We start from the raw sequence: 26,764 nt of genomic DNA on the forward strand, positions 1-26,764 counted from the left end.
ACCCCATTTCCAAACAGAGATGACATCTCCGCTTCCCTTTATTTACCTTTGATCCTGCTTCCGTGACGCCGCGCAGTTATTTGAGGTAATTTTTCTTTTTGAGGTTCTCACCTGCTTGTCACCCTGAGATGGATTATTTTTCATTTTTATTTCCTTTTTTTTTTTTTTTTTTTTAAAAATCAATGCGTAGCTATGGAAACCAACTTTTATCCCATGCGCAAGAGCCCGCTGTCTCCCCAGCACAAGCAGCGAACAGCGGAACCGCAAACGATATTCAGATGTTTGGGTTCGGCGATGGCAGGAATCGGGAGAGAGCACGAAGGAGACGGTGAGATGGTGCCTTTCCCCAGCTCTAAGATGGAATTTTTCAGACAAAAAAAAAAAAAAACCAAACAAAAAAACCAAAAACAACCCACAAAACAACTCACAACCCACGGAGGAGTCACGGCTGATTTCGCACCACGGACGGAACACCTAAATTCGCAGCATTGAGGAGAGTAGTTATGAAATGGCACTAAAAGTCTTGTTTTTACCTTCTCCGAAGTAATACCTTGTACCAGGATTTAAGCGGTTCTTAGGAAATAAGACCTCGACTCGACGCAAAGCGGGAAAACCCACCGACAAAAGAGAACGAAGCGCATTAGCTTATAGCTTAAGACGAATTTGCAGAAGTTTTTCTCAATAGCATGCGAGCCACATTTCCATTTTAGAGTTTAGGAAAAAAAAAAAAAAGAAAAACAACCAACAAACCAGCAAGAGCCAACTCAGCACATACTGCAGAGGTTTTTTCGTTTGTTCTAAACGAAGCAACGAGATCTCTACAGGCAAAGGAGGAGAAATAATCAATACCAGAGCTCTTGAAATGTTTAATTGGAGAGGGCTTTATTTTCTGCTGAAGAGAACTGGAACTATACAGCTGGTTTGCATCGGACCAAAGCTGGGATTTACTTTTTATTTCTTCCCCCCTCCCCCTCCCCGTTTTTATTTCGCTAAACATAAGCAATGCAGTGTAACCGGAAAACGACGACTTACAGTGTTTGAACCACAAGTGGATCGAGAGGAGCTGGAGAGAGAGGAAAAAAAAAAAAAAAGAAAAGAAAAAAAAAAAAAAAAAAAAGAACCCCACCCCCCCCAAAACAGCCTTCTAGCTAAAACTGAAAATCCACAATACAGTTCGCCCCTACAGAATGGCACTGTCGTTGTCTAAGTAATGGAGTGACTTCAGGCTGGAATGGGAAGCACACGGCGTCCTACGTACCGCTACACAGCTCAGGCTGGCTACTGATCTTCCTGCAGTGGGAACTACTGGCCGTTAGCCTCTCTCGTTTGCCTTCAGAACCCAAAAGGCATCTTCAAGTTTTTAGGAGTCGAAGCAATGGCAGGAGCGGAGAGAGCTCCCGGTGCCACCGCGTGACGGGACAGAGGGACGATCCTCGCCGAGACGGCTGCGTTAAGGGAAGCTACGGACGGAGACGGAGGGATGGGCGCCCCATGCTAAGCTGGCTCAGCGTTCGATATTCTCACGGTCAATTTACGAATGGCTTTAGTAAATCAGCTCTACAAACCAACGGAGCGGGCTGCCGGAGCGAATACCCTTCGTTCGGGTTAAAAATGCGTTTAAACGGGTCATGCAGAGGGTTGGGGAGTTCAATCCCGTCATAGCACCAGAGTTCACGCGTCAGCTTCGCCACCGTCAGCGCTGCGCTGCAATAAATACTCTGCGTCTACAGACGGGGAGGGGGAGGGGGGGGGTGGGATGTGGGAAGCGCTGAAGTGTGACCTTTAGCATTGACAATTCCTGGGCCTAGGAGACATGTCAATACAACTCAAGCAGCCGTGGCATGCCAGAAATGTTGGTTTTAACGTTCTCTCTGCTTACGAAAGATGCTACTGTCTTATTTCGATCGTGCTCTCACCCTTGGCTAACCATGCATCTCTGCAGGTGAAAAACATTGGGTCAGGTGCCACAGAAGATATTGAGATATGAAATGAGCTTTTTTTTTTTTTGTTTTGTTTTGTTTTTTAAACTGGATATGAAGTTCGTTTGGGAGAGTGCAGGGTTGGAGTAGGTTTCGTTGTTTGTTTTGTTTCGTTGTTTTGTTTTTTTTTTTTTTCCTTTCTTCCCCTCGCCCTTTCCTTTCTACGTGTCACCAAGGCACTTCACTCCGTGCGTAGGATGATGTGGATCCCTGATTCTGTGAAAACTGGTCCGCTCATCTCGCCAGCCCTCAGCGCAAACGAGGCATCTTCAAAAGGTTTCTGCATCTGACCTGCGGAGAGCAGACACCAGAAAGTTCAATTAAGCTCGGCAGCGAACGGCAGATCTTTCCGAGCAAGCAAGCCTCAAATGAAGACAGCTTCCAGGCAAACAACAAAGTCACCAATTAGTAACTTACAGGGGGTGTTTGTTTTCATCTTACTCCCAGAAGATGATTCAAAACAACTCATTCACACGTGCACGTACACAGACTTTTTCTTCTTTTTTAAAGAAGGGGGTTTGTTCAGATCCTACAGACATTCGCTGCAGCAAGGAAAGATGCTTGGAGAGCTGCAGACCCAAAAGGCAGAGGAAATCTGTTCTGCAGACTCACTGGCACAAGTGGATGTTCGTCTTCCAGTCTCGTGTGCCCTCCAGGTACACAGGGGGGGTGGAGGCGGTGTGCATTACAAGCTGCGCTAAATAATTTACGAGGCAAACGTGGATAATGTCATGACCTAGATAAGGATTGCTCTTGAGGCTCCGGTCTCCAAGTCACCAAATTTCAGGAGGTTTAGGAATTCCAGGCTTGGGAAAGCCATGGAAGGATTCATGAGCAGAACTACCGCAGCTCTGCAGGGGGGGTGGGAGAAGGAATAAGCTCAGCCAGAATAATTCGAGGCAAGAGGAGAGACCCCAGCCTTGCTGCAGGGGCATCTGAGGGGGGTGGCATTGTCGCTCAGTTTCCCCATGATAAAAGTTAGAGCAGAGAAACTGCCCGCCCCAGCCGAAACAATGAGGTTTTACCGTTACCAACAGGTCAAAGTCTCACTGGAGACTCTCAGCAAAAGCTTCAGCAGAAGGACAAGATGCCTGCGAGGCAAGGCCAGGAGGCGACGGTCCCCCAGGCACAGAGGGAACCTTTCCTCTCTGCTCTCAGCGCTGACTGCGCCCGCAAAGCTTGCCTCGAGACGCCCGAGGTGATGTACAGCCCAGCGTCTTGCCAAAAACCCAACATGAATTTATGAGGCTCGCCTCCAAGCTCCAAGGCGGCGCTGTGGCTTCGGACTCCGCAGCACGTCAGGAGGGGGCTGCAGAAAGCTTGTGGGCAGCCCAGCGGCAGGCACTGCAGCGATATACTCATCTCTCTGCAAAAGCTACACCTTCCCGGCCCCTTCGAAGACCACACAGCCCCCGTGCATCGCATCTAGCCCGGCGGCATCTCCAGAATTTACGTTTTACTTTAGGACTTCCATCCATCCCTACCCTTTTCTCCAGCCAAGGCGGTTAGACACCCCAAAAGATGCTCGATTCCTCCCTTTCAGGATTCCTCCCTTTCAGCAGCATCTCCACAATTTACGTTTTACTTTAGTACCTCCATCCATCCCTACCCTTTTCTCCAGCCAAGGTGGTTAGACACCCCAAAAGATGCCCGATTCCTCCCTTTCAGGATTCCTCCCTTTCAGGATTCCTCCCTTTCAGGAGCATCTCCACAATTTACGTTTTACTTTAGGACCTCCATCCATCCCTACCCTTTTCTCCAGCCAAGGCGGTTAGACACCCCAAAAGATGCTCGATTCCTCCCTTTCGGGATCAGTAAAACCTTCAGTTTGCTATTTTCCCCTTCCCCAAAAAGTGTTTTATTACCGGAGTGACCTGACGCACGCGGCTTTCCAGCATTTCGCTTCTCTCGTTTCAGCATTTAGATTAATTGCCAGGGGAGGCAAGCAGCTTGCCTGGCTCGCAAGCTCCAGTTACAAGAGCCAGTGTCAGTCACTGTCAGGCAGACCTGCCTCGTCACCTGAATTTTTTTGGTTATTTTCCACTAGGACCCGAAATCTTTCCTTCAGATGAGGTAACAGCCTCGCCGCCACACCACAGCGCAGTCTTCCTCCAGCAGAAACATGACTCATTTGAAGGGTTTCGGGAAGACAAATTGAAATGTTTTAATAACTTCACCTCCGAAGTAACCACTGCTCCAAGTTCCAACAAATTACATTTTCAGCCCAGTAAAATAAAATAAAATAAAATAAAATAAAAAAAACGGCAGAGAGGGGGATGGGGTGACAGCGCAGGGGTTCGGCCACCACGCGTGGTTCCAATGCCATCTAGTGGGAAACCGGCTCTTGCGACATTTCTTTACGCTTTGGTGCAGCCAGAAAAAAAAAAAAAAATCAAAACAAAAACAAACAACCCCAATTAAAAAAATCAATCTCTTTCCCTACCAAAGAGCACAACGAGGCGAGTTTCCACGGAACCCAAAATAGCAGCCACAGCACCCCAAAATGTTTTATTATATACAATAAAATATCGCTGCCTGAAAGGATCTATTTGAGGAAGCAACTGTTGCTGAATGGTGGCAACGCTGCACCCTAAAAAAGGAGCAGTGATTAAAAACAGTATTTTTTGGGGGGGGAGGAGAGGGGGAACCACTTCAAACTACATTTGAAATAGAGTTTCAGCTGCCAAAGCTGGGTGGGTTTCAGCTAGCAGGGGCCGAACGAGTGCCAAAACAACCCCAAAACAACCCCAAAACAACAAACACTCCTGCAAAATCTGTACAAGCCCGAGATGAGCTTCTGAAGGCTTCAGTCCAGCAACCCCGTGGCGTGAGCTTAGGAAAAACACTTCCATTAAAACGACACGCCGGACTGCCGCTCACCGTTTCAGCCGCGGGCAGCTCTCGCTACGGATCTTCCTCTGGGACGGCTGCAAGTCCCTACGACTTTGGGGCACAGATTATAACCAGAAATACAGCGTTCTCTCTGCCTAGCAAGCAGCTTTCTTGACCCTCTTCAAACCAAATATGCACGGACACCCTCGTTATAAAAAGATTTTTGGTTTATTCCTTGATTTTTGTAGCTGTACTCATGACATCATCGCTGCCTGTTTTCCTCCTAGTGGAAATCACTGCAAAAAGCATCGGTAAGATAAAGCAAAAGAGGTTTCGACGTTACACTTCCCCACCCCAAAGATCCTCCCTCCCACACCAGCCAATCTCATTAACGAGGAAGCATCCGCGAGCTTCCCGTTGTCGCTCCCTCACTGCGCTGGTCGATAATCTTGTAACAAAAATCTCTCACCAGCAACGTTATTTGGGTGGGCTGCGAATTGTTCTTGCTGCCTCCGCTTGCTAATGGCTTTCTCATTGACGATTAGAAGGCCAAATCACTTATCCGGCGCCCCGTTAGCAAGCCTTATCCGCTTCCTCCTTACTCATGGCTCATTACGCCCTGCAACTGGGTTCCCATTCAGCCTAGCCGGAAAATCCTTTTCCAGAGGGAAAAGCCAATTTCACGAAGGGCTTTTGCGCAACATCGCCTCTCTGCCTAGAATAATATTAAAGTCGCGTCCCTAATTGGTTTAACTCCCAGGCATCAAACTACATTTCCCGCACAGCGTGTCGCCTAGCATATAAATCCGCTCTCGCGTTCGTTCCCCCAGCAGCGGGGTGCGTTATTAAACAAACCCCCCCCACACACCTCCATCCTGCCAAGAAGATCAGCATCAGCCCTGGAATCTCGATCCGGCGTTCGCGCTGCCAGGCAGAGCTCGACTCACCTCTTCCGAACGCGCCCAGATCGCCTCCCGCTTTTGCCGAGCTGCAGTCGCTAAACTGGGAAGCCAGAGATTCAAAATCCTCTTCTCCCGATTTTATCTTCTGGATGTAGCCTGTAAATACAGGGAATAATTCAGTCAGGGGAGGGAAAAAATGGAGGGGAAAAAAAAAAAACAAAAAAAACCAGCCCCAAACCCACCTTAAGCTTTACATCCCGCAGCAAGAAAGGCACAAACAACTAAAAAAAGGGCTTTCAAACCTCCTGAATGAATTCAGAGCCAAAACTAAACTTTTGTAACACCCCAAAAGCACTTGTCTCAGTTTGGGTTGGTTTTTTTTTGGGTTTTTTTGTGTTTGTTTTTTTTTTTTTTCCCCAAGCACGTTTCCACCCTTGCGCCGTGGCCCATTTCTATTTAAGCTTCTATTAAATAAAAAGAAAAAAGGTGATTCCGCCTACTGAAGTGTGGGGATTTATTATTTGGCCTCAAAACAGATGAGCTTTTGATTTCAGAAGGGCTCACCTCGGTAGGAGAATGAGCAGGAAGAATCCCCAAGGAGCGAATTATTTGTCAAGAGCGCTTTTTAAAAGGTCAGTTAAGAAATATTCGCCGTCTCAACCGAGAGCGCTGCCTCGCCGTGCTGAATCTTTCTGGACCAGCGGAAACCCCCTCCCACCAGCTCATAAGAAGAAAACCCAGGAGATGGATCACATTTTCCCGTCAACAGCTTGATAACGCGATCGCGGAGCTGCTAATTGCGGAGACCGACGGCTCTCGGAGCTGAGCGAAGCACAAGCGCCGCTGACACGTCCCTTAACACCGCGCGGGGCAGATTTTCAGGGATTCTCAAGAGGGCGAGGAAAAAAAAATCCCGCGCGGTTTCACGCAACTCGACCAGCTTCGGCTCCTTTGTTAAGAGGAGCGTAACCACTAATCCAAATCCCAAACCGCCGCTGCTCCGACTTGCAGCCACCCATCACCAAAACGCGATTTAGCGCCAGTTGGGAAGAAACTTTTCCTGCGGGAGGACGGCGGCGGACGGCGGACTCGAAGGCTGCTCCTGCCAGAGGGGGTTTGCCTTCTGCGCTTTGCGCCGCCAAGGGATGAATTAAGACAAAATTACATTGCAAAAAAAAAAAAAAAATAATAATTCATCCATTTATTTTAAGCAAGGGAGCATCTCCCAGAGGAATCCACCCACACCGGCCCCGAAGAACAGCCCCAAAACGATGCTCCAGCTTCCAACCCAAAGCAACTCTCCGAACCAGGGGAAATCCAGCTACGCTTATTTCTCACTAGAGGTTCGTTTGATTTTTAAATCCCTCTTTCCAGAAACCTCCCGTCAGCTCTTGAAAGAATTGGGCAAGGCCTGACCATCCTCCGTTTTAGACGATGCACTCTTCCACCTTCAAAAAGAAACGCTGAGCAGCGGCTGATTTCCTTTAACAGAGAAATCAAGAGAAAAGAACCAGAGAAATCAAGAGAAAATGTTTGCTTTAACAGAGAAATCAAGAGAAAAGAACCAGAGAAATCAAGAGAGAAGAAACGTTGCTATGAAGTCTCCTGGTTTCAATAACCAAATTTCCTATTTCAGGTCACCCCCACGTAAGCCCTGTAGCTTGCACGGATAAAGAGTCTGCACTTTGCTGGATAAACCTTTAAAAATAATACATAAAATTGGGCTGAACATAGTTTATTCCCACCGCAAGCAGTGGAAGATCCCTACCCAAAAAAGGGCCAGGCAGGTAATGCAAGAGCTACGCTTTATTACTTGGAGAGATGCTCTCACAAAAGGAAGAGGGCGGTTTCTGATGCAAAAGGATGAGGAAATAAGTATTTTCCAGCTCATTTTAACGCTATATGCTTGTATGCACCTGAGGAAACACCTAGGAGGGCTGGGGGCAGGTAAGAAAATATTCCTTAATGACAGACCGGAGGCTGCCTCTTCGGAGTTGACGTATCCCGCAGCAACAAAAAAACAGGGTAGCAATTTTTGAGTGAACCCCTTTACGGCAGTTTAACTCTTGCAAGGCCAAAACGAAGGGATTTGAAGTCTTCAGCTTAGTCTTCTACCCTACAGCCCGCTTCTCCTCCCCAATTCAGTCGTCTCTTTAAATGAGCTGCCATTAGCCTAAATCCTTGGAATTCAGCAAGGTGTTCAGCACAGCTCAGTTTGTTTTTCCAGCCAGACAGGCTGGGAGGGAAAGCTACCAAAAAAAAAACGGGAATAGGGGACTGATCACCTCTTGTTCTAGAATTTCTTTTTTTTTTTTTTTTCCCTCCTTTTTAAACAGGTGTCCTGAATACAATTCAAAAGCCACAGAAAGTTATCTTTATTCCCGACGGGCAGAACCTGCGTTAACGGAAAACGCCGGCATTTGTCACCTAAGTGAGATTCCGAGATTCCACCCATCCATCCCACCTGCTGCTCAGAGCGCACGCAAACGGGTGGAGAAAGTCTAGGTGAAAATCTGAAACTCTACAAAACTTAAGGCAACAGCTCTTTATCCCGCATCAAAAAGGGAAAAGGGATTATTTATCCGGGTGGAAGAGAGTTCACGGCATTCGAGTTTTCAGAAAGAGACCGATACTGGTTCATCCTATTAAAATAAGCTGCTTGAGCACAAACAGCCTACTCGCGGACAAAACAGAGTTTATCCTAAAAATACATATTTGCACCACCATAAATACGTATCCAACTGTACAGAGGTGCCACTCCCCAGCAAGTACCCGTCACACATCACAGCCAGAAGCGTCAGGAATTACAACTTTAAGATATATACTGACGTTAAAGGAATAAAACATCCAAATTAAGGATTGGAGGGTTTATATTTCTATCCTAAACTGCCTGCCCTGGTCACATCAGCAGGTTCCCAGGGGTTAAGAGTTTCACAAGCATGCAGAGCAAACCAGTCAACCACACATCGAATAGAATTTAGTTATTAAAACCTCCTAATTTGATGCCAGTCATCAGCCTGAGAGCAAAATCTGCCTGTCAGCAAGATGAGAGTATTCCTGGATAAAGCCTAAGGCTTTCCGAAAGCCGAAGGGGTTCTTTCCGGCCACCTCTACCAGCACAAGACACCCGCACCTCGCCTCTAAACTTTGGCTTTTGCAAAGCGGCATTAATGAGCCTTTTCCCCAGATGATCTCAGCCATTTAGAACAAATTATGCAGATTAGGTACTGTCCAGCTTTTAATAAACCGCCCCTAAAAACCTCCAGGCGTAAGTGAAATCGAATAATAGGGAGATTAGCGCAAAAAGAGAAGGATGAAGAATGGCAACGGATCATGCTGGAATGGGGAGTATTAGGGAAGAGAAGCTTTTGGGGACAGAACTTTGGGACGGATCCTAGCTGATTCTGCAATAAGAAACAGGGGTATGCTAACAAAGCACGCAAATAACAAGCTGGGGGGTGGGGAAACACAGTCAGAAGAGAGGAGGATCAGAATATTAAACGTGACCCAAACGACCAAGCAAGATCCAACGACATCGAGTGAACCCGCCCGCGGATTTACACACGCAACCAAAAAAAAAAAAAAAAATAAATAAAATAAAATAATCTGCTGTATGCAGAGAGCTTGATCGGAAAGAGAAGGACGTAAACGCGGAATTACAAATTAACCCCGAAACAGGCAGTCTGACTTTAAGAGCGAGAAACACGGCACTGAAGTGGCGATATCCTCAGCAGAGAGAAGGGCAGGAGGAAACGCCACAGTAGAAGGCTAAGCTGGAATATCGCACACCGCGATGAACCCAGGCTCAAGAAAGATTAATCGAAACTGAAGTGCAAAGGAGGGCTAAGAGTAGAAACAGCAGAAGGGATGACCTACATTACCAGAAAATAAAAGCCTGGTTGGCTCAGCGTCCAAAACCAGGCTGGTAAAGAGCAGGGCTCTCTAAATCCACTGAGAGGTCAAAGTCAGGAAGAAATTAAATTTAATTAAGTAATTGAACAACACTAGCGCAAGAAACAACGGGCAGAAACTGATCATGAGCGGTATTTGGCTGGAAACTGGGTTTCTACACATCAGAGCAGAGATGGGGCGGGGGGGGGAGGGGGAAACCTTCGCAGCAGATTCAGGCAGAACCCTAACTGCCTCTTCAAGGGCTCCTGAGAAAGCCTGCAGAGGGGGCGACGAGGTTTCGCTACCGTTAATATCAGGGTCAGGCCCAACTCCAAAATTTCTTTCGGGTCCCACATTCCCCGTGACATTATCACCTGTCAGAAAAGCACCCGGTGTGAGCCGAGTCCGCCAGCTGCTGCTGGAACACAACAGGAGAGCTAGACCTGCATTTAATCCCCCTCTGCGACGTTTTTAATGGATTAAAAACCATTCACAGACGACGCACCCCTCCAGCGCTCTCGACTCTCCGCCCTTATTACCGGAGAAAAACCATCAAACGGAATATTTGACATCAGTCAAGTTCACCTACGGAAAACATTTATCTTTAGTATCGTCCCCTCTCCTGTGGGAACAAAGAGCTCCCTAATCAAATTTCTTTCTCGGCTTTTTTATTGCATAAAAGCCTTAACGCCGGGGCGAGATTCGGAAGGAGATCTCTCAGCCATAACCGATCTCCAAACAAAACATGAGAATGTGCGGTACCGTGCCTGTCAAACAAATCCCTCCCCAGAGACCTACTTAGGCAATTCTACGCTATAATTACATTCACCAGGTACAGTACATCTGCGCAGAGCGGCTCATCGATGCCCGAGTGGCAGCAGCCGGAGCGGAGCTCAGCCGTGCGTCCTCCCAGGAAGTTTCAGCTGTTCTAGAAACTTGCAGTAATTTTCAAGAAGCCACCACAAAATAATTAAGCATAAGCTGATGCTCCCTATGACTTTCCCAGGAATAGCATTTATTAGGGACAAACGGGGAGAGAAAGGTGGTTGATGGGGTTGGTTTGTTTTTTTTTTGGACGATGGTATTCCCATCGCAGGAATTAATTCCCTAATGGCCTTTACCGAGAAGATAAGAAGGGTATTTACATGAAGTAAGTTTTAATCACGACTCTTTCCTCTTCAGACACCACAGAGAGATTATGAAACAGAAAGAGATATTTGATAGCGAGAAGGCTCTGAGGCTGTCAAGGTTAATCTCATTCTTTTGAGCCAAGGAAAGTTTAAGCTGTTTCTTTCCTTCACCTTACCAAGTAGCAAAGAACTGCAGCGCGGCAAAGAAAAGCACCCATACGAAGTAAGAATGACAAGAATTGTTGAGTCCAAATAACATTATTCGGGCTTCTCAAGACCACCAGTTTACGGAATATCTACGTATCAAAAAGCCTACCTGGCCACAAGCTCCTGAAATACCTCTTTAGGAATAATAAGACAACTTTCCCTTCTAAAAACATAAGTGATTCCTTCTCACAAAGATCCACGTTCGCCAACGCCTGCTTAAAACAGGCCACCATCGTGCCCCATTTAACCTCTGATCTGTAGAAAGCTCTGCGCTGGCCTTCTGATGAACACCACTCCCAAGAGATGGGTCTAAAACAGTTTTATTTTAAAAAAAAAAAAAAAAAAATGAGGGAAGAGGGAAGAGGGAAGAGGGAAGAGGGAAGAGGGAAGAGGGAAGAGGGAAGAGGGAAGAGGGAAGAGGGAAGAGGGAAGAGGGAAGAGGGAAGAGGGAAGAGGGAAGAGGGAAGAGGGAAGAGGGAAGAGGGAAGAGGGAAGAGGGAAGAGGGAAGAGGGAAGAGGGAAGAGGGAAGAGGGAAGAGGGAAGAGGGAAGAGGGAAGAGGAATTTGCAGCTCAGCTGAAACATTATGGTGGTGGTATTATTATTATCATCATCTTTAGACCAGTCTCAACTCCCTTGGCACAGATATCCACACTAGGCGCGCATCCCGCTTTATTGCCCCTTGGTCATGCCTTCTCAGCCACCCTAACCCCAAGGAGACAATTCCCTAAGAAAATTCCCATCTGTGCCGGTTAATTTAAGCTCCCTTTCCAAAAGGCGGTGAGCAGATACCACCTGCTGGTCGCTGCCTCGGTGCTTCAAGTCATTCAGCAAAGACATTTCCCCCTTCCGGGGCTTTCAAATAAGAAAGTCCTTACATTTATTGTTAGGTAGGACGGAGGCAGTAGCCAAAACACCCTCGCTATCTTCCCTCCCTCATTGCTGAAGCCATGAAAGATAAGACAGCCCCAAGACCACAGCACATATCCATGCGCTCGCAGCTTTGCGACCTCACCGCCAGAAAAGACAAAGCTGCCCACTAAAGAGCGTGGTCTCTGTTTCATCAATTAATCAGCGGGACTGATTTAAACCTCACCCCAACCCCCCCCAAATTCCTTCTCCTAAGAGGTAAAAGCCAGCAGGAAGAGCCAAACCTGCTCCTGTAAGATCAAAAAACCTCGATGCTAAAGAAACGCGACATCAATTCGATTCTACTGCCAGAGCTGCAAGGAAAAAACTAGGCTGCAAAGATTACCACCACCTATTGCGGAAAGCATGCAGCGCCCTCGCTCCTAGACCAGATCACAAGCCAGAACACTTTGGGGAAAAACCTGAGCCGATAAGGTCACATGTACAGCCTCGGGCGAGGTCGATTGCCTCCTACAAGCAACTTGATTTCAAGCAGAGGTTAATTAGAACTTACTCTAAGTTGCTATTAGGGCAAGGAGTCAGGTGACATTAAATACAAAGAAATGTTTAAAGAACATTTGTTTTAGCTTCAAATAATTTTATTTTTAATATAAAAATACACGTTTACAAAGAAAATACAACAAACCTCTTAAGTAACATTATAAAAAAAAAAAATAAAACAACAACCAAAGACAAAGGGGAAGACATATGGGCTGGGACCTATCTTTACGCAATTTATGTACAGCAAAATTGTTTCTCCGAGTGGCTGGGCCACACGAAAGTCCATGTTCCAACTATTTGGCTTAAAAAACCCAACTTTGCTTTAGCAAGTTCACGACACACCGAACCACTCATCTCAGGGTCCAATTCTAGCCTTAAAATGACTTTTCCCCTTCCACAGTATCATATTCCCTCTCTCTCTCCTGCATTTACTTGCCATTTATAAGCTCCAGTGCCTCATCTTTGGTCCGCGTGATCTTTTCCTGCCTCCACGATGAGGGTCTTCTGGACTGGTTGTGTTTCACCAAGAGATGTGAACACCGCACTTTGCTAGGCTCCCCTTGGCCGTTCTTCCCGCTGCCGCTGGGCCGTTCCCACTGGCTGGCATTCGTGATGTGGTTGAAGTAATACACACGGCCTGCAGACAGAGAGAGGGGGTTGGGGTTAAAAAAAGCTCCCGGCAGACCCCAAGATTGAGCTTCTCGACCCCAAGAACGAGCTTCGTGGCCCCACAGGCACAGAAGACCGGATTTCTGCGAGTGCTAGGCCACCTCCACACAATCAGCTCAAACACACGAGGTAGGAAACACGACTTTACAACTCCACACAATTTCCAACGCAAGCGTTTCCGTCAGGAAGCGCCTTTCGTCAAGGCAACAGCCCCGTGCAGAAGCGGGCTCCAGCCGCCTTTCCAACTCAGCACACTCAAACAGAGCAGCAACAAAACACCCACTGAAACCGTCAGAAACCACAAACACCCCCAGGCAACGCAAACAGCCCCAGGCAACGCCCGGCTGCTGCCGAATTTCTGGCCTGGAGATAAGATTGCGTTTCACTCTCTAGCCCTAGCTACAAGGGTGAAACAGTGCAAAGCCTCTCTGTCAAGCACATCCCACAGTGAACATGGTGAGTTACTGTTAGCAAAGATCCCATCTTTGAATTGCACAGATGTTTTCTTCCAAAAATCACCTTTCTTCTACCAGAAAATAAGACCTTCCTGCACAAGATACCCACGGTTTCCCCAGGCAGCAGAAAACGAAGCTCCTGTGAAGTCACCTCTTGACACATTCAGCATTAAAGCCAGGTAATTCTCCTGCTCAAAGGCCTTCCAGTGCTCAGAGCTATGTGTGAGACAACCCACGGCACTGATCGAGACAACTTCTGCTTTCTTCTAGCGAATCATTCACCCAAAGCTCTCCACTCAAGCTGGGAGCAGACTAGACTCAAGAAAAAAAGCCAAGGAAACCAAATCAAAGGATTGCGACAGCAGAGCTGTACAGCTGCAGGCTACGACCTAGCAGCAAATGCCTCGATTTCCCAGTTGCAATCCCAACCAACAGCCCGGAGCTTGAACTCCAGACAGCCACTGAGCTCCCTGCCTCCAGGATGCTTCACCTATGGTATTTCTTCCAAAAAAGGGCTCACACGGGCCCCTCTTCTCTCTTGGCCTCATCGTTCCCACCTCAAACAAACCAGCAGAACAGCCAAGCTGATAAACACGACCTTCTTGAAACTGCTTTTGAGCCACTAAGCCTGGAAAAGCTCTCACAACAAAGGACAAAATCCTGGTGAAAAAAAGGTACCGTCCTGACACACAACTTCCCTCCCAGAGCCACCGCAGCCCCACCGAGAGCAAAAAAATTAAATAAGCTCCCCAGGAAAGTGTCTATCTTGCCTAGAGCGTGCTTTCGCCAAGAAAGGGTGGAGCAGATGATCCCTGAGGTGCCTTCCAACCTGGGATTCTGCAATTCCAGAATGACTCTACGAAAGCATCCTGCCGCGCTCTGACCTGGCCTTTTATAAAACGGCTTCTCTCGGCTCTGCCACCCTGCCCTGCGTCCCTCCACCTGCTCAGAGCAGCCCCCCCCGGCCCCACGCACTGTTCCCCTGGCAGACCACGGTCCCAGAAGCCGCTCTGCCCCCTCTCCCCCCCGCCCGCCCACCCACCCAGGCCACCCCCCCCCCTCCAGGGGCACGACGCCCCTCAGGCACGGCAGCCCCGGAGCCAGGCGCCCCCTGGTTCTCGGGCCCGCCCCAAGCCCAGCTCTCCACACCCCACCGTCCCCAGGCCCCGGGCTCCGCTCACGGCCCCTCACACCCCGCCGAGGCCCAGGTCCGGCCTACCGGGCCGCACCCCCACCCGAGCCCAAGCCGGATCGCCGGTGACCCCAGAGGCCCAACCCGACGTCCCAGGAGCGAGCAACCCCCCAGCCCCTCCGCTGGCCGTACCGGAGCTGCGGCTCATACGCTTCTCCCAACCCGCGGGCAGCTTCTCTTCCTCCGCCATCTTCCTTCGGCTGCACCTCCCGCACCGCCCGCGCCCGGCCCGGCCCCATTGGCGCGGGGAAGGGGGCGGGGCGAAGTCGCCCTTTCCCCGCCTTCTATTGGCCAGAGGGAAGACAGCGCCCACCCTCCTCACGCTCTCATTGGCGAAAGCGCCCGCCCTTCTGGCGCTCATTGGCTGCGGGCGGGAGGCCGCATTGAGGCCGGAAGCGGGCCTGGGCACGTGATCCAGGAGGAGACGGTGGCCGCCGGCGGACAAACGACATAAGGGAAAGAGCAGCGCATCGCTCCAGCCCCCGCTTCGGCGGCTCCCGGTGCCCCGGCTCCGCCTCCCCCGCAGCCACACAGCAACCAGAGACTCGAGAGACACGTTTATTATAAACCACATAAACACTCCAGGGGCGGCTACAGCAGGTTTAGAGCCTCAACATGGCGCCAGCTGGGGGAAAACCGGGAGGGGAAGGGGGAATGAGATGAGGGGAGGAGAGCACCAGAGGGGAACCGGGAAGGGAACATCAGCCGCTACTGGTAGTAGAGCTCCAGGTTCATCCCGTCGTGGATCTCATCTGGATGACGGAGTTAAGGAGAAATGGCGGGGGGGGGACAGGGGTAAAACGGTTAAAATTAATAATAATAATAATAATAAAAACAAACACAAAAAAAAACAGCCGCCCGGAGAAGGATACAGTCGCCCAGCGTGACGTGATCCTTGAAGATGGTGTACCTGCGGGGACGGAAAACACAGCAATCAGGTGGCCGGTACCGTTTCCAGCGCCCCGGGATGGGGGGGACCCCATCCCCTCCCCCCCCCCCCATCCCCGGGCAGAGGCTGCTTCTCCCCCCGGTTCCCACTCACCACTTCTTGAGCACGATTTTATCCCAACGGGTCCCGGTTTGTGCCGCGATCAGCTTCTTCAGGTCGCGGATGGAGTCCTCGGTGCTGGCGACGACGTTAAGGAAAACCGGGAGGGGGGAACCGGGATCACACACCCCACCCCCACCCCCTTCCCGCCCCTCCCAGTCCAGTTTTCCGGGGATACTTGCATTTTACCCGCACTTTTTTGCCCAAACGGTCGTTGCAGACGACTTCGATCATGGCGACCTGAGAGGGGGAAAACACACCGGGAGTTAACGGGGGAGGGGGGGGGGGGGCACCGGGAAGAGAAAAGAGACACCGGGAGGGGGCTATCGGTAATTAAGGGGGTTAAAGAGAGACGTTTAAACCCACCGAGCTCTGCGTCACTCCACCACAACCGCTTCTGTGCAGCGAAACGGAAGTTACCGGGAGCTCAGCCGGAAGCGGAAGTGACGGACATCAACAACCCCCCCGCTTCCGCCTTGTTGTTGCTGAAGCGGCCAAGATGGCGGAGGCGGAGCTGCAGCCGTTGCTGCAGATTCTGGAGCTGCTGCCGGTGCGGGACCGGCTGCGGGAGGGCAGGTAGGACCCCCCTACACCCCCCCGGGACCGGAACCGCGACTGGTACCGGCCCCTTCCCGGCGCTGATCGCCTCTGGCCTCCCCGCAGGCGCTGGACCGGGCGGTCTGGAAAAGGCGGTACGGGCCGCCTGAGAGCCTCGCAGCACCGGGGAGCGGGGGAATCGCCCCATTGCGGGCAGGGGATGGATTGGGGGGCGTCACCCCATTGTGGGTGAGGGCTGGGAGATCACCCCACTATAGGCAGGGGACACATCCGGGGGGGTGTCACCCCATTGCGGGCAGAGGGCTGGAATAGGGGTCGAGGTCACCCCACTGTGGGCAGGGGACAGATCGGGGGGATGTCACCCCACTGCAGGCAGGGGACGGACTGGGGGGGGTGGGGGCATCACCCCATTGTAGGTGGGGGAGGTCACCCCATTGTGGGTAAGGGGCTGGGATGGGGTCACCCTACTGTGGGCAGGGGATGGATTGGGGTGGTGTCTCACCCCACTGTGGGCAGGAGATGGATTGGGGGGTGTCTCACCCCACTCCAGGCAGAGGGCTGGGGGTGTCACCCCACTGTGGGTGACACTGTTGTGGTTTAACCCCAACCAGTGACTAGAACCACGCAGGTGCTCACTCACACCCACCCCCCATCCCCCCCCAGGAGGAAGTGGAGTGGGGAAAAAAACCTCCTGGGTTGAGATGAAGGCAGTTTAATAGAAACAATAACAGAAAAGGAAAAATAACAATAATGACATGGGATGCTCTCACTGCCCGGTGGATTGGCACCTTCCCAAGCAGGGATGGCGGATCGCCCCCTCCCCAAATCACCCCCCCCCCCCTTTATGTACTGAGCCTGGCGCCTGTGGTGTGGAATATTCCTTTGGATGTTCCATGTTCTGTCTGTGCTTCTATGGGAAGCTGAAAAAAAGTCCTTGAATAGCGTAAACATCACTTTGCAACAGCTCAAAACAGTAGATATCATTGACATTCCTTTCACACCATCAACAGAAGGAAAATTAACTCTTTCCCAGCTGAAACTGGGGGTGGTGGGGGATGTGTGTGTAATCGCCCCACTGCAGGCACAGGGCTGAGATGGGGGGGGGGAATTCGCCCCACTGCAGGCAGGGGACTGGAGGTGCCACCCCTTGGGAACGGGACCAGTTTCTTTCTTGCCCCCAGCTCACCGCCTGGATCCTGGGGGCCCTGGTGCAACGGCATTTCCGTGACAGCCTGTGGACGCTGCAGCCGCAGGGCAAGATCCGCACCGGCTGCCTGCAGCGGCTCCTCTCCCCGGAGGCGCTGGCCACCCTCGGGGAGCGCCATCCCCAGCTCCACTAACTGTCCCTGCCAAAGATGGAGCTTCGCCACATCCCCTATGAGAGCGTCCCCCCTTCCCTCACCACGCTGGAGCAGAGTTGCTGTGGAATCCCCAACCTCTGGTTCTGCAGCTCCACCATGAAGCCACAACATCGTTGAGTTTTCCAATGATCATCTGCTGCATGTCTGAAGATCCTCAACCTTTTTGGCACCCACCGCGCAACAGATCGAGGGTTTCCTAGAGTGTCTCTGCACCTGCAGTGCCTCATGCTCTGCTACTGCGACATCACCGACACGCGAAACATCTCCGGTTCCCGAAGATGAGCGATGCTCGCTTCCTGACAAGCGCAGGTCTGGCTTCTTCGGGAGCCCTGTGGCACCTGGAGGTGCTGTGCCTTAAGCTCCGCGGTAATAATTCCCTTGGGGCCGTTATTGCTTTGTGCCAAGTGCTGCCCCAGCTGAGGCACCTCAGATTAGGCAGGACTTACCTTAAAAATAGAGCCATCAATAAAATTCAGGCGAGTTTGCTCCACTGCGGCTTTTCCTGCGCTCTCTGACACAGGGCCCCAACCCGTAGGGCTTTTGCCCCTCATTACTGTGCCTCAAGCACTCCTTTTTGGGTAAAGCCTGTTTTTTTGGGTGGAGAGGGGAAGCTGCTATACACATTTTTGGGAGCAAAATTTCTGTTGGGGCTAAACCAGTAAGTGGGTCACGTAAAATGGCTTGTTGGGATCTTTGCCTTTGGTCGGATCCACCCCCCCCCCCCCCCCCCTTTTCCACAAATTAGGGGAACAGAAAAGCCGGGGAGTACCCAGCCTTTGGGAACCCCGCTGACGGGCTACAAGTTTAACCTCTACCCGCTCCTCTTCCCCCACCGCCAAACATCAGGCAGCGCCTTAACGAGCACAGGATTCATGGAGTGAAGCGAGGTGCCCTCCTGCTGCTGAAAACACAATCTGGCAGCCCAAACCCCAAACTTCCAGTTAATATTTAACTCCGATTGCTAAACCGCCAAACGCTGCCGGGGAAGAAATACCCCAGCGACATGGGCCAGAGCTGCTGTTTTTGTGGAAGAGCTCAGGCCATCTGTCCAGACAGCGAGCATTTTCAAGTCTGGGATGTCATCTTTGCTTTTATTTCCCTTTAAATGCAGTTCAAGTTACTTTTCAGGAAGGTTTTCGGTCCGGAACGCCCAGTCCCAAGAGCCTCATGTCGCATTTGCGCGGCGATGGGGCTGCTCTTACCTCTGGGTTTTCCTGGGAGCAGCCACGGTTCCCCATCGCCCTTCATTGCTGCATCCTCTTTCCCAGACTGTCATAACATGAGATAACCGACGCTGAGTGTTGTGACTTTGCTATTCTTCAGTCCTTGAGTCAGCCAAGGATGTTTTTAACTCAATACTGTGTTTATTAAATAAAAACGCTTTTGATTTCTGTTTTCTCACGCTGCACAGTTTTAACTGAATTAATGTCTTTGTTAAAATAAAGAAACGGGGCAGTTTTTGTAGACCGATCAGCGTCCTCGGGTGTTAACAGCTGAGGAGCTGCTGTCCTGGGAGGAGGGTACAAGCGGGGACATCGCGTCAGCACGTTAACCCGGCTGTGGCGCTCCAGCGCTTGGCACGGGGCTCCCTCGGGGCAGACCCATCGATTCGTCTCCCACTTTAATCAACCCATCGATTTCATCTCCCGCTTTAGTCAACCCTTCCGGCCTCGCAAAGCTTTTCCCCTCGCGGCACGGAAACGAGTAGAATTACAAACACGGGCCCCAAATCCTGGAGCCTCAATGCCCCGATTCCCTCCTGGAGGGAGTTCCCCCACATTGTTTGCGTCCCCCCCCCTCCCTGCTCCAGGGAGGTGACATGATGTTTCCCACTGTTGCTCACTGGTGGTTTTTCTTCCCCTCCCCTTGGGACAAGAGCATCCCTCTGGGAAGCACAGCGGGAGGATTAATGTCCCAACAGAGCCTTTTCTGGGCTCAGCCCGGAGGTCCGGCTGGTTTCACACCACCGCCACCCCCCCAACTTCACCCTCCTTTCGGTTTATGCGATAACCCCTTCGGTTTCGGACAGACCTGGATGGCAGTGACCTCCCTGCTGTGATGAAATCCTGGTTGCTGCGCATCTCGTTAACGGGTCTTTGTGCCCTGGCCTCCTTTCTGATCCTCCACACCACCTCAGTGGGGCTTTGGGGCAAATAAACAGCGGTAAAACGCCCCAGCTCTGCTTTGGAACGCATCCCAAGGCTGCTGGCTTAATAACCGCCGCTACGTGTTTATCGCAGGCCGGGAGATTTACGCGGGAGTAATTAGCGTTTATTAAAACTTCCAGCACTCCCTGTCCCAGCACTCTCTGGGCTCGGAGAGCGAAGGTAAAACAGCAAAAGGGAAAATTAAAACCAGCAAAAATCCGTCAGTCAGTCAAGGCGCGGTGCGGCGAGAACCTTAAACGCTCTCTCGACGTCTGCGGTGGGATGTTTGATGGCAACGGCGCTCCGAACAGCGGCGTTTAATATTCCCCCAGTCCCAACTTGCCGCTTTTCCATCATCGCCGCCGAGCGCGTAATCGCTCAACGCGGAACAGTGGTTACGAGCGCACGTGGCACCGAGTGGGTTTCGCAGGGCTGGAAGCGGGAGGGGAGCTGTAAATATGGGATGACCGCGGGCAAATTCTAGGAATAAAGAACTGAAAAGGTCTTTTTAAATCCCCGAATTCGGTTTCTGCCCCGGGAGCGCTGCAGCTCACCCTCCTCACACATCTACTGGAGCTTTTGGAGGGCTGTTCTCGACCCTTACTGCTCCTAATTTCCAAATTCAGGAGGTTTCTACTCTGTTTATCTCCGTCTCCTCTTTTGCCAACCTTTACCTTGAAGGGTTCTTCCCCCAACTGCACCTCACAGCTGCCGCTACGCGCATCATGACATCAAAGCCCTTTTTTTTTTTTAAAATAGAGAATAAAAGCTGAACCCTCAGCAAAGCCAGTGCGTGAACCGGCGCTGAGGGTCTCATCGGGGCCGAGAGGAGCGAAAGTTCACATCCGAAGTGAAAAGAAAACGCAAGAGGAACCCAAAACCTTCTGGGAGGGAAGCGACCTCCAAGCAGCAACCTGCTCCTGCACCTCCGTCGCACGTAGATGTATACGGCACAACATCGGACCCACATCTGTTTTAATCTGTCAGACAAGCGCATCCGTCGGGGCGGCGCTTGTGCCTCCATATCCCCTTTCCAAGCCAAAACCTATTTCCTATTTTCCAGACCCGCTCGTTTCCAAAGCCATCCAACCCTTCGCTTGGAGGAAACACCTCCAGAAACTTGAGAATTTGCCCTTTTTCACTCCTAAGGGGGAGCGGGGAAGAATTACAAAGAGGGCACCCGGCCGGGCCGGAGAAAAAAAAAAAACCTTCCAGACGGCCAAATTATTGGAAGTGGCCACCATCCAAACTGCTATTTTCGAGAGGACAAACCAATGGGAGGCAGCCCGAAAACGGGCAGGTTAAATTATAACCTTTGGACTGAACATCCCCTGAGGTACCGCGAGGTCTCAGTTCCGGAGATCCCGGTGAAAAAGCTTCTGCTTGTTCGGTCCTACGCTGCCTCCCACACACCCCACACCCCCCCTACCTTCCTCCCAACCCCGACTCACCAGGATGGATGAGGAACATCTTCACGACGACCTGCACGTTTTCAAAGGTAAACTTCAGCCCTTCAAGCCGCCGCCTCGAGGAGATGGGCAGGAGCAAAGAGGGTAACGAAGACCGTATCTTGCGTCACCGTCTTTCTCCACCAATACGTTGGGTTTCTGAGGGAGAGGAAGGTCCACCTTCTCCTTCCTCCTCTTTTTAGGCAATTTGGCTAATTAGAGCTAACGGGGTTGATTGGTTGGGATGGGGGAGCCCACCCTGACGAGCTTGTCCCTCGAGGCTGAGGTGGGAGAGGAGGGAAGGGGACGCAGCCGCAGGTGGTGGCTGTGGCTGAGACGATGGTGTGAAGCTGGTGGTGCCCAACCAGCGGCACCAGAGAGCGTTGGGCCTCGGGAACGGCCCGGACTGGAGCAAGACGAGGTTCTTCCCGCGGCTTTCCCAAATCGAGCTCCCCAAACCCAGCGGCCCGGCGGCCTTGCAAACCTCCCAGGGTTGGACGACGGAACCCGAAGGGGGTTTCCGAGGTTCAACCCCTCCGAGAAGGACGCCCGACGCCACCTTGGGACACCAAAGAGCCCTCCAAACCGCGGACTGTCACCTGGGGAACAATATCCCTTGCGATGAGGGTCATGGGCAGACAGGAGGGGTTAGAAACATGGCGCAGCCCAAAACACACACTATAAGCTTATAATTTTCTGTTTATTTTAATTATGCGGTACCTCAGATCCGCTCCGGGGGTTACGCCGTGCGACGGCCGTCGGTTTTGGGGAGCTTTCAGCCCCCCAGGCGGGTCCCAACAGAAATTACCATCAAAATTTTGGCTCCTGTAGCAGATAGCTAACCATCCCGGGTTATTTATTAACCCTTCTATAAATGGAACTGGAAAAGCTTTGGGAAAAAAACAAAAAAAAACAAAAAAACAAACCACCACCACCTCCCGGTGATGCGAGGGGAATATTTCCACATCTCTCGTGTTTTCTTTTAAAGACAGAAACTTCTTCCAGCAGAAGCTGAGATCCTTCTGCACGGTGTACCTGCTGCTGGCCCTCTCCTTTCTGCTGATGGTCACCCTGTCCGCCGTCTCGCTCTCCAGAGGTACCGCGGCTGAGTTAATTAATTAGGGAGGACCAGGAGGTACGGGAGGTCCGAGCGCACCGCTCGGGCTCTGGAGGACTCCGCGGGGCCTCATCCCACAGGACGGGGCCACCACAGGAGCTCCCAGAGCGTCCCGCGTAGCGAACGCCGACGTCCGTGCCACCGTCGAGATGCAAAATATAGTTATAAAAAAAATATATATAAGCGCATATTTTTAATATATTTGCATATATGAATGCATAAAGATATGTAAAAATATATAGTGATACTTATAAAGATATATCGAAATATATTGAAAATATATAAAAATATACAGAAATATGTAAAAAGAAATATATAAATACGTAGAAGTAAAGATAGTAAAAATATATATATAAAAAAATATATATCACAATACATATATAAATATATAAAAATATATATGTATATAAAGATACATATAAATCTAAAAATACGTACATAAGTATATAAAAATACATCTAAATACATAGACATATAAACATCTAAAAGTACATATATAAGTATATAAAAATACATATATAAGTATATAGAATACGTATAAATACATAAACATACGTATATAAATATCTAAATGTACATATATAAATATCTAAAAATACATATATAAGTATATAAAAATACATATATAAGTATATAGAAATACAAATAAATATATAAACATACGTATGTAAATATCTAAACATACATATATAAATATCTAAAAATACATATATAAGTATATAAAAATACATATATAAGTATATAGAAACACAAATAAATATATAAACAGACGTATATGAATATCTAAACGTACATATATAAATATCTAAAAATATATATATAAGTATATAAAAATACATATATAAGTATATAGAAATACAAATAAATATATAAGCATACATATATAAATATCTAAAAGTACATATCTATCCAAAAATACATATATAGATATATAAAAATACATATAAATATACAAAAATGCATATATAAATATATAAAAATGCACATATAAATATATAAAATACAGATAAATGCATAAAAATGCATATACACGTATCCAAAAATACATATAAATACATATAAATATATAAAATATCTCTCTCAAATAGTTTCAGCCATTTCGTCTAAACTCAACGCGGTGCGTCCGGAAGAGAAACAGAACCAGAACGTTTCCAGCCGGGATTTTCTCCGTAAGTCCCGGCCGCTGCCCCAAACCCACTTTTTTTCTTTCTTTCTTTCTTTCTTTTTTTTTTTAAATTTATTTCTTCTTTTTATTTTTTCCGACGTTTCCCTAAATCGTCCCCGAAATGTCGCTGCTTCCCCAGCGCGTCCATCCCCCTCCCCAGTTGGCCGCTCCGCCACCAGCAACCACTTATATTTCCAACAAAAAAAAAAAAACCAAAACAAAACAACAAACCCCAAAACAACCAAACAACAATTTTTCCTTGGAACAGAAGTTTTTTTTGGGGGGTGACGCCTCCGCGGCAATCCCCCTATATGGGGCTGTGCCGCCGCGGCTGGACCAGTTTGGCACTGGGAAAACCCTCGCGCTGGGATGATCCCAGTGCGGACCAGTTTGGCCGCCTGCGACCCCCCCTGACTTTCCTCCTCCTCCTCCTCCTCCTCCTCCTCCTCCTCCTCCTCTTCCCAGTGTTTCCCTGCGGACCGGGCTCCAGGGAATGGGAATACTTCGACGGGAAATGTTATTACTTCTCCCTCACCCGCACCAGTTGGCACAAGGCGAAGGCCCAGTGCGAGGAGATGCGCTCCCAGTTGGCTGTCATCAACAGCTACGCCAAGCAGGTACGCGCAACCGCCTCCGGGCAGGGAAGCCCGAATTCGCCTGAATTCTGCCCAAAAATCCCGCCCGGGGCCCTCCCGGCCTCCCCGCTGCCATCCCGCACCCGCTGCTGTCATCCTGCGCAGCAGCCAGCAGAGAGCAGGCAGAGCCCGTGCTGCCTGCTGCTGCCTGCCCCTGCCTGCAAACAGGGCTGCTGCTGCCTCCTCCCTGCCTGCTGCCTGCTGCTGCCTGCCCCTGCCTGCTGCTGCCTGCAAACAGGGCTGCTGCTGCCTCCTCCCTGCCTGCTGCCTGCTGCTGCCTGCCCCTGCCTGCCCCTGCCTGCCCCTGCCTGCTGCTGCCTGCAAACAGGGCTGCTGCTGCCTCCTCCCTGCTTGCTGCCTGCTGCTGCCTGCTGCTGCCTGCTGCTGCCTGCAAACAGGGCTGCTGCTGCCTGCTGCCTGCCCCTGCTTGCTGCTGCCTGCCCCTGCCTGCTGCTGCCTGCCCCTGCCTGCTGCTGCCTGCTGCCTCCTCCCTGCCTGCTGCCTGCCCACTGCCTGCTGCCTGCCCTCAAACAGGGCTGCTTCTGCCTGCCCCTGCCTGCTGCCTGCCCACTGCTGCCTGCCCACTGCTGCCTGCCTGCTGCTGCCTGCTGCCTGCCTGCTGCCCGCCTGCTGCCTGCATAAAGGGCTGCTGCTGCCTGCTCACTACCCACTGCTGCCTGCTGCCTGCCCTCTGCCGCCTGCTGCCTGCCCTCTGCCTGATGCTGCCTGCTGCCTGCCTGCTGCCCACCTGCTGCCCGCATAAAGGGCTGCTGCTGCCTGCTCACTACCCACTGCCGCCTGCTGCCTGCCCTCTGCCTGCTGCTGCCCATTGCCCGCATACAGGGCTGCTGCCTGCCTGCCGCTGCCTACTACCTGCCCGCTGCTGCCTGCTGCTTGTCTGCTGCCTGCTGCTGCCTGCATGCAGGGCTGCTCTGGCTGCCCCCGAGGCTGAGACACAGACCCCCACCTGCAGTCACAGAACCGTGGACTGGGTTGGGCTGGAGGAGACCTTAAAGCCCCCCCAGTGCCACCCCCTGCCCTGGGCAGGGCCACCTCCCCCCAGCCCAGGTTGCCCCAAGCCCCGTCCAACCCGGCCTTGAACCCCTCCAGGGATGGGGCAGCCACAGCTCCTCGGGGCACCCTGCGCCAGGGGCTCACCGCCCTCACGGGGAAGAATTTCCCCCCGCTGTCTCCCCTAAATCTGCCCTCTGCCGGTGCCAAACCGCCCCCCCTCGTCCCACGGCTCCCCCCCCTGACCCAGAGTCCCTCCCCAGCTCTCCCGGAGCCCCTTTAGGCACTGGAAGGGGCTCGGAGGGCTCCCCGGAGCCTTCTCTTCTCCGGGCTGACCCCCCCACCTCTCCCCGCCTGCCCTCCCAGCAGAGGGGCTCCGGCCCTCCCAGCATCTCCGGGGCCCCCTCCGGCCCCGCTCCACCAGCTCCGTGTCCTTCTGCTGTGGGGACCCCCCGAGCTGGAGGCAGTACCCTCGAACGCGCTCCTCCGCCTCGTAAACGAACAGCCGAGCGCAGAGCTGTACCCCTCCGGCTCCTTGGCGGTGCCAACGCGGGGGGCTGAGGTCGCCCGTCGCCCCGCGGAGCCCTTTCCTGGCGCTTTTCCCTCCTGATCCCTCTCCCCGCTGCAGAATTTTGTCATGTTCAGGACAAGGAATGAGCGTTTCTGGATCGGGCTCACCGACGAGAACTCGGAAGGGGAATGGGAATGGATCGACGGGACCGACTACAAAACCACGTTCACGTGAGTGTTGCCCTGCGCTGCTTTTTTTCGGGGCCGACACCCCAAAACAGCCGCCGGCTTCCCTTGCCTGCACCTCCCGTACCCCGTTTCACCCCTCACACCGGGTTTTTTCACCCCGTCCCGGGACGGGCGTCCACACGAGGTCTACCGGCAGCAGAGGCAAGAATTGGGCTGTAAAACCACGAAAAACCCGGCGGGTTTAGGGAGTCGCTGCCCTTCTCCCCGTCCCAGGGAAAGCTCGGCCGCCCGCCCCCCGCCGCCCTGGCTCAGTTGGATCCTTCCCTGCTCAGGTTTTGGAAGGAGGGAGAACCCAACGACAGCGGCCGCAACGAAGATTGCGCCCACATCTGGATCTCCGGGAAGTGGAACGACGTCTACTGCACCTACGAGTGTTACTACGTCTGCGAAAAGCCTCTGCCCAACTGAGCGGCACCGGGCGGCGGAGGCACCGGCCGACGCGCCGGCACCGCAAATCTTCCCTTTTTCTTCTTAATTTATACTCTCCGAGTGCCCGCTCCCCGCTCTTCCTCCCCGCCGCGCCGTCCCGAGGAAGAGCGGGGATGGATTTTGGTGGTCCTAAGCAATATACGCAGGAATCCGGGTGCTCCGTGGGGAGCTCAGCCTAATAAAGGACGATTATTGCTCCGGTTAACGAAGCTCCTCTGTGCGCGGGAAGGGGGTGGGTGGGTTGGGGCTGTGGAGGGACGTCGGGAAGATCAGCAGCAACGCCGGGAGTGGGCTGGGGACGAGTGGGAAAGATGGGACAATGGGTTTAAGCTAAAAGAGGGGAGATTTAGAGGAGACAGATGAAATGTTTTGAGCTGAGGGCGGTGAAACGGTGGCCCAGGTTGCCCCGAGAAGCTGTGG

The 26,764-nt window shown here is 51.4% G+C and overlaps 3 protein-coding genes across 4 annotated transcripts in view; 1 reads left to right on the forward strand and 2 right to left on the reverse strand.

Moving 5' to 3' along the window:
• Positions 1-863: 863 nt before the first annotated feature.
• Positions 864-14,897, reverse strand: PIN1 (peptidylprolyl cis/trans isomerase, NIMA-interacting 1). Its single transcript, XM_082496670.1, has 4 exons — positions 14,799-14,897; positions 12,787-12,987; positions 5,759-5,869; positions 864-2,270 (listed from the first exon to the last, which is right to left on the reverse strand). Exons 1-4 carry the CDS (start codon positions 14,854-14,856, stop codon positions 2,161-2,163), a joined length of 480 nt encoding a protein of 159 aa, XP_082352796.1. The 5' UTR covers positions 14,857-14,897; the 3' UTR covers positions 864-2,160.
• A 314-nt stretch (positions 14,898-15,211) lies between these two features.
• Positions 15,212-26,764, reverse strand: part of UBL5 (ubiquitin like 5) — a 114,875-nt gene continuing 103,322 nt past the window's right edge. Inside the window, exons 1-5 of one of the 2 annotated variants that reach the window (XM_082496673.1) lie at positions 16,081-16,141; positions 15,893-15,954; positions 15,709-15,792; positions 15,539-15,576; positions 15,212-15,418 (exon numbers count right to left, since the gene is read on the reverse strand). In XM_082496673.1, the coding sequence (XP_082352799.1) occupies positions 15,375-15,418; positions 15,539-15,576; positions 15,709-15,792; positions 15,893-15,948 (222 nt within the window). In that variant the 5' untranslated portion in view covers positions 15,949-15,954; positions 16,081-16,141 and the 3' untranslated portion in view covers positions 15,212-15,374. Of the gene's footprint in view, positions 15,419-15,538; positions 15,577-15,708; positions 15,793-15,892; positions 15,956-16,080; positions 16,142-26,764 lie in introns of those variants that run through there. The other variant, XM_082496674.1, reaches the window with a different exon arrangement.
• On the forward strand, positions 21,236-26,323 carry LOC309682555 (hepatic lectin-like; the record flags this gene model as incomplete). The annotated part of the gene is made up of 6 exons (XM_082496669.1): positions 21,236-21,278; positions 22,217-22,324; positions 23,434-23,514; positions 23,976-24,127; positions 25,785-25,897; positions 26,188-26,323. The coding sequence occupies 6 exons, from the start codon at positions 21,236-21,238 to the stop codon at positions 26,321-26,323; spliced, it is 633 nt and encodes a 210-aa protein (XP_082352795.1).

The sequence above is a fragment of the Vanellus vanellus genome (assembly GCF_965231255.1).
Source record: "Vanellus vanellus genome assembly, chromosome: 30".
Taxonomy (NCBI): domain Eukaryota; kingdom Metazoa; phylum Chordata; class Aves; order Charadriiformes; family Charadriidae; genus Vanellus; species Vanellus vanellus.